Source organism: Cariama cristata, unplaced genomic scaffold, assembly GCF_000690535.1.
Source record: "Cariama cristata isolate BGI_N322 unplaced genomic scaffold, ASM69053v1 scaffold6614, whole genome shotgun sequence".
Taxonomy (NCBI): Eukaryota; Metazoa; Chordata; class Aves; order Cariamiformes; family Cariamidae; genus Cariama; species Cariama cristata.
This window is the reverse complement of record NW_009612262.1, coordinates 22263-34328: the sequence shown is the minus strand read 5'-3', so window position 1 is coordinate 34328 and position 12066 is coordinate 22263. Positions and strand designations below refer to the sequence as shown.

Genomic DNA, 12066 nt, shown 5'->3' with positions numbered 1-12066 from the left:
AAAGAGTAAAGAAGACAGAGCCAGACCCTTCTCAGTGCTACCCAATGAAAGGAGAAGCTGCAATGGGCACAAACTAAAGAACAAGCAATTCCATTTAAACAGAAAAAAAAAAAAAGCTTTTTTACTGTGAGGGTGGTCAAACACTGGAACAGGGTTGTCCAGAGAGGTTGACTACTCTCCGTCCTTGGAGATATTCAAAACCCAACTGGACAAGTCCTGAGCAATCTCCTCTAGCTGACATCACTTTGAGCAGGGGGTTTGACTAGACAGTCTCCAGAGGTCCCTTCCAACTTGCTGTTCTGTGAGAGGGATCAGGTAGGTCCAGTAACCAAGACTGGCATTCCTTGCCATGGCCTATGGACATGAATTATGCCTATGCATCAGGAATTTCCTCCTTCAGCTTTGACTGGGATCAATCAAACATTAATTTTGTCCTTTTCCAGCTTTGTCACTCTATCTAGGACTGATTTTCATTCTTCTTACTCTTTTCAGATGACAGTCATGATAGGCAGTCACATGGAGCTCCTTCAGTGCACTCTTCCTCTTCTTCTCATCAGTCGGAAGGCCTGGATGCCTATGAGCTTGAACATGTCAACTCCATATTTAGAAAGTTCTCTCTGGAAAGGTATTTGAGATGCCAGTTTACCTACCTTAGACAGAGATTGAGGGGAAAGGCTACTATGGTAGAGATCCTCCATTTATCTATTAGTTGCTGAAGATACAATGGCAGGAATATGATGTCACAAGTTGTTATTTGACAGAAATAAGAGACTGTGCTAAGTCTTTACTTCTTTGTGTCAGACAGGAGTATAACATGTTATTTGGGAACCCTTTCATATCCTGTAAGCCAAGGAAGGTCATCCTAAAATTTCAAAACCTTCAAGGCAGACAAAATGTTCCAGAGGCTTAAATTTATACTTGTGATCTTGTTATCGTGCTGCCACAGGTTGCTAGGTGAGGTACTCTTATAAGTCTGAGTTATTCAGTCATGTCAGAGCATTTGAAGCTATCCAGATGCTCTTCTCCAGAACTTACGCAGTAATGACAAGGATTTCTTTTAGAGTCCTCAGATCCTAGTGCCTGATAACACTAAAAGTTTGTTTATACATCTCTCATTTATCATGCATACATTTAACTCTGGAGTGGTAGCTAAAAGCTGAGATAAGTAACTGTTACTTCTTTTCATGAACACAGACCTTTTCGTCCCTCTGTCACATCTGTTGGTCGCATTAGGAACTTCTGCCATACTATCCAGCGCGTAACACTGAATGGAGACAGTCTCAATTCTGAAATCACTCTGGTTGGGGGTAATGATAAAGGGACCTTTATTAGCTCTGTCAAGACAGGATCACTTGCAGAGAAAGCAGGCCTTCGAGAAGGACACCAAATCCTAGTGGTGAGCATAAAATAGTCAACAAACAGTATTGGATGTCTGTCCACCTATATGCACGCACACCTACCACAATACTTTCCTTTGTTTTTTTCTTTCATCTTGTATTAATGATAAAGCATATGACTCATGCAGAAGAAAATCTGCTATTGTCTATGAAAATACGGGAGAATAGTATTTATGGTCATCCAACACACACACATTTTGCACTTTACAGTAGCTCTGTATGGAAGAGATTAGAGGAACTGATCCTTTCTTTAATGCTGTATTGTACGGTACAGCCCCTTTGAAAAGACTAGAATGAGACTTGCTCTCAACTTCCTAGTACTTTCCTACCTGAAAGGAAGTTCATGCTACTTAGCTTAGCATGATGACTCCTAAACCATTCTTTTGAGTAGCCTGTCTTGGGACTGGACATGTTGTGAACAGAAATGGATATATCTGCAATATGAATGGGAAGAAGGGCTGCACAGCTGTCCCTGGCATCACATAAGCAGGAGTTCAACAGTGCTTCTGCCAAGTTGCTCTTTGCTTAGTTTTCTCTCCATTGCCAATGTTCCCAAACCATTTTCCTATTAAAATACCACCAAGGGGAAAAAAACCCATAACTTACATTCCTGCACTACTTACTACTGGGAAGCCTGGGATCGTCAGAGCTGCAGTTCTGTTGACTGCTAGCATTCCTAATTTGAGAGAAAAGAAATTAAATAGAATGTAATCTGCATCCTGATAGCAAAGTATCTGCATTGTGTAATCAGAAAAAGATTATGCCACCTAAAAAAAATGGTATAATTGGCTCGGAGATTGAACTTGCACTGGAGAGTAATATTTCTTTCATATCTAGTTGGATTGCTGCATTAAAGGGGAAAATCAGAGTGTTCCCTTGGATACTTGCACAAAGGAGGAAGTTCACTGGACAATTCAGAGGTGCAGTGGTCCAGTAACACTCCAGTATAAATCAAATCATGAAGGTAAGACCAAAAGTATTTCTAATCTCAAATAGTCCCAGGTCTATTATGCTAACTTGTCTGGATGAGAATGACAGAACCAGAATATCCTTTGTATTGGTATAAATCTGAAGCATGCCCACTGGTGTTAATTATAGCCACTCTGTGTAACTGCTCCAGCTTTTAGCTTTGTGACTGAGAACAAAAAAAAGCCCACATGCTTATCACTACAGGACTCTCAAGAATTTCCATTTTTGGCCCATTCCATGGGCAAATAATGACATGACTCACAGAATACATTCACAGAACCAGAATATCCTTTGTATTGGTATAAATCCGAAGCATGCCCACTGGTGTTAATTATAGCCACTCTGTGTAACTGCTCCAGCTTTTAGCTTTGTGACTGAGAACAAAAAAAAGCCCACATGCTTATCACTACAGGACTCTCAAGAATTTCCATGGTGGGCAAATAATGACATGACTCACAAAATACATTCAAGCTTATTTGTATGTACAGTTTTCTGTAATACAGTGTGGTGAGCTGAGTCGTCTTTATCCACCTGAAGTTGATTTAGCATTTACCTGATGCGAGTTGCCCTGTTTATTACCTTTGTGGCTTTATCTTATGTTTAACAGGTGGAGTTCCTGTGTGGTGAACAGAATTTGATTTTAGTGTTTATGGCCTGTAATGATAATTTCAGGTTATGGATCAAAAATTACTTTCCAAAATCCATTTTTTACTGGTGTATATAAATTTGCATTTATTTTTTTTTTTTTAATGCTGGTTAGAGAATTTCAGCTGCATAGATCACACAGGAAGTGATGTCTTTGATTTTCTTTGATGTTTTCAAAGGTAGGAAAGACTGTTGCAATTTTTTTTGAGCACCACTTAACTGCAGATAAAGCATGTTATAGATTGAGGGAGTGCCAATTAGAGCTAATAATAAAGGGAATAGCTTGTCATTAAAATTGGTGGCAGAACTGAAGCTGTACTTACAGGATCGAGCTATAGCTGTGTCTGCATCTTTGCTGAGAGGTTCTCAGTTTCACAGGTCATGTGTGGAGTACCGAAAATGGAGTTACCTAAAAGTAGCATTATAATGAGAATATTCTCACGGATCCTGATACCAGCAGCATGAGCTGTTTCTGAATCAATGCTCCATTACTGTCTTTAAGGTGCAGGCCCATAACCTTGTTGTAACAACTCTAACCAGCACTCTGGAAGTACAAACCCTCTCTCGGAGGAGCCTCAGAAGTTTGCGCTGTGTGTTTCTCCCAGAGGATGCCCAGGGATGCAGCAATACTGAGGTTTGAGCGGTACCGATTGTGCTTCACCCCTTCCTTCGCTGCTGCAGGTTACCGGAAACTGCTGTCAGAACTGGAGGAAGGGCTGATCGCATCGGGAGACTCGTTTCATATCCGCTTGAATCTGAACATCTCCAGCCAGCTGGACTGCTGTACCCTGTCAGTGAAATGTGATGAGATTGTTCATATTCTTGACACCATGTACCAGGGGAGGTGTGAGTGGCTGTGTGCCAGAGTTGATCCGTTCACCGACAGGGACCTGGAAACAGGGACCATTCCCAGCTACAGCAGGTGAGAGCAATGCTGAGTGACCACGACTGAGAGCAGGGGTTCTGTAAACAGGGAAATTAATAGCTGCTGTAAGAAAAGAGGAATATGTCTTAATTTTTGAGATAAGGCCTGGTGATGTTAAACTGTACTATGAGCTATAAAGCTTTAGAAAGGAGACTCCAGATGTTACCTGAAAGAATAATGTGGGTTTCTCAAAGAGTATCATAGGAAAATATGCCACGGAGATTCTTTAATCCTTAACTGCACTGCAGTCCTGCTCATTATTTTGTTCCTCCATTTACTGCGTGGTTCAGGCAGTCCTCACTGCTATTTCTATTTAATCTTTAGTGTAGGCACAGACCCATTGCAATCCAGCTTTCTTCTGAGTGGTTTCAAAGGCATCCTGATCTATGCGATTCCATCCTTTCTTTCAGAGCCCAGCAACTTCTTCTGGTGAAGCTGCAGCGGTTGATGAGCAGAGGAAGCAGAGATGAGACAGAAAGCTCATATAATAACTTTCGGGCACTCCGGGTAAGTATCTACAAATAAGGTCTTTTTAAGACCTGATACTCGCTGCTGCTTGTCGTTCATTATGTTAGTTTTACAGAAAGTCCTGTTTACACTCTGTGTAGGATTTGATTGTGCCAGGCAACGGGCACCTTATGTTTGCTTTAAATAATATTGTCCCTGGCAATGGACCTAGCTCTGGCACACTATTAACCCTTCCAGGTATAAGGGAGTACACTTTAAAAGTCTAATATCTGTTCTTTGTCTTAGTTAATCCTTTTCATTCTTCTCTGCCTGTAAGCCTCTAACGCATCTTCATAGCCACATGAGGAAGAAGCTGTGTCCTTGGAGTTAATAATCAGAATTACTTTTTTCCTACTGTGAACAAGCATCTAATCCACAGAGCTATCATGGGTCCGTATTAGAAAGAGCTGTCTCTTCCAACCTACACACTATGGAGAGGAGTGGGATTATCAGGTTCTCACACACAACAGCCCTGCCACTTTCTCCTTTTCCTTCAGTGAAAGTATTTTGATTTTTCTTTCTTTAGACCCAAGAATTCCATCTTTACGTAATTAAAAACTCACTACCTGGTGTATTAGTTACCATAAGTTATTTTTAGAGCTTGGGATACATACACGCTTCTAACATTTGCAGAGATGCTGTAGCCAGTGCTTGTATTTGATTTCAGTCAAGGTTAAGTGTCACACATTCCTTCTGTACTCCAGTCCCCACTGATCAAAGGGACAGAGATCACTGGCAGAGATGCTAGTGAGAGCAAAAGCTTTGCATGCTATTTCTTGGTGCAGAAATTATCTCTTTCATAAGCTGTGGAGAGCAGTCTCCTGTGAAGAAAGGAATGTGGAAGAGCAGTAACAGAAGGAGTGTTTCTCAGCATAGGCCATGCTATGTCTACAGTTTGCTTGGAACATCGTATTTGGGATAGATATCAATCAATCACTATCCCTTTTACTAGAAATTTAAAATACCTGCTTTTGCTTGTTCTGTTTCTCAAATGCTATGATTTTTTTTTAAAAAAAAAAAAAAAGGAAAAAAAAAGAAATTAAAAAAAGAGGGAGGGAAAGAAAAATTCCTGTGTTATTTTTTACTAGAATACATTGCAGCCAGAGGAACCTGCCCCACAGAACGACCCAAAAGCCAGCCCTCGCCTATCCAGAGCAAGCTTTCTTTTGGGCCAAATATTACAGGTAATAAAGTTCAAATCCTCAATGCAATGTCTGAAATAGTGGATCTGAACAGCAGATATTCTCAGGCTATCCTAATTTCCCCGGAAACCCCACCTTAGGTATAGAGGTTGTGTCAGGATTTATTCCTATCAAAACCAGATTTAATATTTGAAAAAGATTAATAAGTTGTGTTTTCTAACTGCTCTTGTGATGTGGGGTGTTTATTTTTAAGTGCATGCCTTCCATTACTGATGTAGCTTGATGAATCAAACATGTCTGCCTTCAGAGGCTGAAATGCTTTTGCTTGAACCATAAGGACAAATCCATTGGGCTAGACCAAATCCCCAAACCTCTGTGAGATAAGGTTCCATCAGAAAATAGTCCTTTAATTCTAGGTCAGTGACTCTGAGCGTGACAGAGACTTGTGAAGGAAGATGGTTGTGAAGGCTAGCAAATATACAAGAGGAGGAATTAATGTTTGAATAGAGGAATAGTTGGGTGGATGAGGAATGAACGCATGAAGCCTACTTCTCAGTGTAAAAATGTGCCATTTGGGAGGTTTTAAGTCTCTGTGGTACAGCAAAGAAGAGGAAGAGTTTTGGGTATAACCTGTGGTACATTTGTGCTGATACTCACACACCAGTGCTTGTACTGGTGATAGCAGGGACCTCTGTGAAGAAAAAAACATGCTGCTTAAGAGCAGAGAACAAAATAAGAAATCCCAAAGGGGATTAACAGAGGCTCTGAATCGGATCTGTGATATTTAAGGAGTCTTAGAATTCAGTCAACAGATCCATGGAGTATTGTCTTTGATAGACATAGGTAATTCAGATCTCGTAGGTAACAAGTGCGGGCTGATGAGTACATGGGAGAATAAAGAATGTAAGAGATGAGGGTCAAATCTCTTTGTTCACCTTTTCAGTTTGTCAGTAGGTCTGAAAACAAATATAAGCGTATGAATAGCAATGAGCGAGTCCGTATTGTCACTGGCTGGCCCTCTGGTATGGCACGGACCTCATCTGAAGCAAAGAAGACATTGCCTGATAAACTGGAAGGTATGGATATAAAATAGTAACAGCTTTTACACACATGGCAGTGATATAAAAGCCTACATAAAGGCATACGTAACAGCATGGCTGTGAAAAATGTGATAGGTCTTTCCTATTACTAGCAACTGTGATCCACTCTCTGCAAAGCTCCGACAGCATTTGTGACCAAAACTGATTTTGCTTGGGGCTTGATAGTGCTTGGGGCACTAACCCTTCGTGAGCAAGTTTAGGGCACTGAAACTTCCGGTTTGGTTGGCAGTTCTTTCTAGGTGCTTTCTTGCACTTTGTCTGAAAACATTTAATTCAAAGTAAGTCAAGCTAATAAGCAGAAAGCTTCTCCAAGCAAGTGTCCTGTTAAACTACGAAATAATCTCTTGAAAGCAAAAGGCACTTGAATTATTTAGTATTAGGTTGGACATCATACTACTGGATATATAGTAAAGACAGCCCTGACAAAAGAGAAAGGAGGACCAGCATGAGTAACCGTGTCATTTCTGGTTCATGTGTTTCTTCTTTTTCTCCAAATACTGATGGAGAGAAAACCAGAGAATAAATGTCTTGTTCTTTACTCAGATTTGGATTCCGAAAGTGAAATCAATAAGAGGCTCAGTCTGATCCCTTATAGCTTGGTGAGACCAATCCACTGCGAGCGCAGGCGCCCCGTACTTTTCACCCCCACCATGCTTGCCAAGACCTTGGTACAGAAGCTTCTGAACTCTGGAGGTGCCCTGGAATTCAACATATGCAAGCCAGGTAATGGGATAAAAGAGGCCCATGACTGTTAACACTCAGTGTTGGAAATACAAACATAAATATGCGGGTGCACGTAGGGGCATGCACATGTGATAGTTGCTTGAGGTACTTCAAGTCACATCAGAGTGATGTGTAGCTATAAATCCTGCTTTTTGAGAATATCTGAGATATTTGAATGTTTTTGAGACAGCCAGTGCACATGGTTATGGGATTCTGTGCCTATGAATATTATCAATGTGTATGCTCTGTGGTTGCTAGGATGCCCCTCAGAGACTGAAATGCTGTGAGTGCTCTTTCTGTTTGCATACTGTTTGCATACTGCATATCTAGGCAATGTGAAATTTTGATTAATTTGTTTCTAGTATTTGCTATTATGAGGAATATCTTCCCTAGAGCGACTTTAGGTTTCTATCTCATCCAAGGCTGTGAAGATCGTGCATTTGATCTACTCGAAAGACTGATTTTCTTCCATGCTAAGTATTTACTATTAAAGCAATATGCAGTACCGCGATTGCTGTAGGGCAGGATTGTATACAACACAGCATTAAACATAGCTGACGTTTCATTTTTACACTAATATTGAATACCCACCGCATAGTACGCAGTCTTACAGTTATCCAGACGGAGAAACTGAAAAGTTAAGTATTATAATAAATATCCCCTGTCTTGCAACATAAAACAAAAGCTTTGATGTAGAGCTGCAATTCACAAGGGGGCCAGTATCACACATTGCAACCTAAGCCAAATTTTTTGAAACTTTAAACACAAATGTTGGAACACTAAATCCTTGTTTTAGGAGCCTATACTGAAGAGGCCTTCTTTTAGCACGTCTCAGCATCCTCCAGCCCTGAAATGTTACTATATAACATTAGGTGCTGGAATTGTATTTACTGTTTTAATTTAATGCCTTCATAGCGTTGTAGTAATTGTCCAAGGAGTCGTTGGTGCAGAATATAGCTGAGATGCTCAGCTGTGATCAGATTAGGCTTTAATTGAATTCAATGGAAGAAATGAGGCAGCTGTTAAGACAATTCATTGCTCGTCTTCTTTCCCTGAACCATCCTTACATCCTATGTGAAGTGCTGTTGGATAGTTTTCTAGGTGTTTTGTTGTTATAATCTTGATTTTGTCCTCATCCACATCTCTTTCCAGATATTGTAACAAAGGAGGAGTTCTTAAGGAAGCAAAGAACGGAGACTATCATCTTCAGTAGAGAAAAGAATCTGAACACATATGAATGTATTGTACCTGCCAATATTGAGGCTGTCACCGCCAAGGTGCTTAGAGTACTCTGTATCCCTTCAACAGGCTGTCTGTGAATCTGTCTGCAGTCTGTTTCTTCTTGAATAAGAGACTGACCAATTTACAGTTGTACGTTCTCTCCCTTGCCCCCCCCCCTTCAACCTCAGATTTGTATTTATTCTGCCAAATTACTTTTATTTGTGCTCTTGATTTTCCTTTTCTTTTTCATCCTCAGCCGTATCCTTTTATATTCTCGCTCATTCCCTGTGATGACCCACATTGATGCAGCAAAATATCCTTTCATTTTCTGTGCTCCATCCTTATTCAATTCCTTTTCATATCCTAAGTATATATGAATGTGCAGGAGAGTGAGATACAAGGACCTAGACAAAAGAAAGGATAGCCTGAAACACAGACAAGGGAGTGTACAGTACAAAGATAACAATGTCAAAGACAGAGATCTTGTATCGAGTAGAGTAGATTTGATGCACAGCATGGAAAAAAGGAGAATTAAGGTGATGTTTTTTTCGCTTACAAGTAGCTGCAGTAGATGTTCTCTCTGAACAAAAAGCAAGTATGTGTGTTTGTGTAAATATGTAAAGCTGGTATTTTATCATACTTTTCATCTTTAGATCAATCCATTTCTATTTTAAACCTTTTCAGAAAGCTGTTAAGCTCAGCTGTTATTTGACTGACTAGTTTTAAACCAGTAGGAGGAGTTTGGACTTTATATGTATATTTGATTAAAAGGTTTTAAATCAGTACAATGGTAAATGAAGAGCTTTTCAGCTGACCCCATAAGGTGTGGGTACCTTTATCTCAAGATTCCACAGCAGTGAATGTTCCTTTGTGACACTGTTCTAACTTTGTTTTTAGAACAAGCATTGTCTCCTGGAAGCTGGAATAAGCTGCACAAAGGATTTAATCAAAGCCAAGATATATCCTATTGTTCTCTTTATCAGAGTCTCAGAGAAAAACATCAAGAGGTTCAGGTAACATATCAAACCTTTTGCATATTTGATATTCTATCTTATTCAGTGAATAATTCTCAAGTCCAATAATGTTCTCACTGAGAGAAATAAAGAACCTCTTCTCTCTTCTTCTGGTGCTTCTATGTGCACTATTTCCTCCATGACTCCTCCTTGAAATCTTACAACCGGAGAAAGTAGGAATTCCCCAAATCTAAGACTCCTTCACTGTCACTGATAGCAATGAGCATTGTGGGAGGATGAGACTGAAGAATATGTGGTTTTCTCCATGCTCAGCACTCCCACAGCATTTCTTAAGGTAATACTAGCTGGAAGATGAAAGGTCGTAAACACTTGCACTCTCCCTACATTCAATCCTCTTAAATTGTTTCCCCATAGCAAATATTTTTCCTTGGGGGCAGCATGGAGGTAAGGGGAGGATAGACCTGGAGTAGCTATATTCTCCACTGCTTTTATTGCTTGTATATAGTCAGTAGAAAATAAATTCTTGATGGGACAGGTGGGACTACAGGATTAACTTAAAATGTGAGATATTTATTTTTGGTCTGCTTGTTTGTTACAGGAAGCTATTGCCAAAGCCGGAGACTGAAGATGAGTTTTTACGTATGTGCCGTCTGAAGGAGAAAGAATTGGAAGCACTGCCATGTCTTTATGCCTCTGTAGAGGCAGATGCATGGAGCAGTATTGAAGATCTTATCCGAACAATAAAAGACAGGATCGGAGAAGAGCAGCGTAAAACCATCTGGATAGATGAAGATCAGCTGTAAAAAACAATGAGTAAAATGGAGCTCTTTGGTGACAAAAGGACAAATCCAGGTGGAGCAGGGGCTCGCAGAATTCTCTGATTAGGTGCCCAGTGCTCACTCCTGTTTCACCTTTGCTGGCTGGGGACTTCCTGCTGGCAGAATGCATGCATGGAATGGAACTGGAGCTGTGTTGAATAGCCAATGTCTCAGATGCTGGGGATCTAGGATGTGGGTCAGACCACAGCCACCAGCACCACTTCTGACCCACCAGCATCTCTTAAGGGACAGCAGCTGTTTAACATGTGAGAAGGACAAAGATCTTGAGAGGGAGCTTGGAGTAATTTATTATGTTAAAAATACGGATCTCATTTGGCTCATTGAAAACTTGTGATGAGACCAGAGAAGTGGAATCTAAGAGGAATAAAGCATGGGGAACGGGCTAAGGGTATGGAACTGAGATGTGCCCCACACACCCTGAGGTGAGATTCTGAACATACCCGATTAAGGAAGCTGAAGGCTGGTTGGTAGCAACAGCAACACTACCGCTGATGGCCGTAGCAGCTCTGTAGCCATGTTTCTCCAGAGCCATTTTAATCAGAAGAGAAGAAACTACCTATTATTCCTGGCATTAATCAAAATTATGATTTTTCCCTTCCTTTTTAAACCCCAGTTTTATTTAACAGTTTTGCAGGTTTCCTTTGTAGTCCTGGCACTTACAGGAAAATAGACTCCACTGTCCCAGTGGCAAATCAAATCTTTCCAGATCTGCCAATGTTTGACTTAGTTTATCCCTGCCTCTGCATTGTATTCATTTGTACATCTCTCGGTTTTTAACATTTTTTACTTGTGGAAAATACCATGGTGCCTTCTCCAGACAAGGTTTCTCTATTTCTCCACTGAAATCTGTATTTCTCCACAACATCATTGCCTGCCAACATGCCTGCTCTCAACAGGAGAGACTGTTCTGAGAAGAAGAAAAGGAGAATTTTGTAAGCCAATAATCTCTGTGAGCCACTCAGTCCTTGACCTCTCTGCCATGATTGACCTCAAGGAGACCAGCAAGCATCACACGGTGCTGTGGCCAAGTAGGATAATATTTTCAAAAGTGTGTACATGACTTAGAAGACCACATCCCATTTTCAAAAGCACTTAACTCCTCAGAGAGTTTAAGTTCCACTGATAATGAGTGGGACTTAGACACCTAAATCTCATCTTCTAAAATTTTTCCTCTGTACATTAGACACTGTAGTGAGACTGCCAAATTCATTCAATAAAACTGACCAGATAATAATGACTTGCACAATTGCTGATCTGAAATGCAATAAAAATTGACCTACAGATGAAGAGTTGTATATCCCGTTATCCTTAGATCCTTCATTTCTTGCCATTTTCCTCCCTTTTAAGATGCGTTTAATAACAAATTTACCTTTGCTTCTGTGTTCATCCCAAGTCCCCCATCTTGGTGCTTCAGGCTGGCGTGCAGCAGCTGGCAATAAAAAGACAAACAGAATCCAAGCAAAACATCTGGCCTGGTTGCCCTCACTAGATTAACTGCTACGTTGCCTTTGCAATGAGCTTCTGATGTTGTGGGTGTCTCTCGGGTAGATTGGGTCAGTTCATGTTGGCTTGTGTGATTGTGCTTTTCTGCTCTTCTTTTTTATGCACATCATTTTTTAACTAA

General features: G+C 40.5%; 1 protein-coding gene across 1 annotated transcript in view; it reads left to right on the top strand.

The window, feature by feature from the left end:
- The window catches only part of CARD11 (caspase recruitment domain family, member 11), a 46641-nt gene extending 35810 nt beyond the window's left edge, over positions 1–10831 (top strand). Inside the window, exons 14-24 of the mRNA XM_009698537.1 lie at positions 493–625; positions 1195–1396; positions 2235–2361; positions 3693–3933; positions 4347–4443; positions 5532–5627; positions 6529–6661; positions 7229–7408; positions 8561–8685; positions 9527–9642; positions 10202–10831. Of these exons, the coding sequence (XP_009696839.1) occupies positions 493–625; positions 1195–1396; positions 2235–2361; positions 3693–3933; positions 4347–4443; positions 5532–5627; positions 6529–6661; positions 7229–7408; positions 8561–8685; positions 9527–9642; positions 10202–10406 (1655 nt within the window). The 3' untranslated portion in view covers positions 10407–10831. The remainder of the gene's footprint in view (positions 1–492; positions 626–1194; positions 1397–2234; positions 2362–3692; positions 3934–4346; positions 4444–5531; positions 5628–6528; positions 6662–7228; positions 7409–8560; positions 8686–9526; positions 9643–10201) is intronic.
- The last annotated feature ends 1235 nt before the right edge of the window (positions 10832–12066 follow it).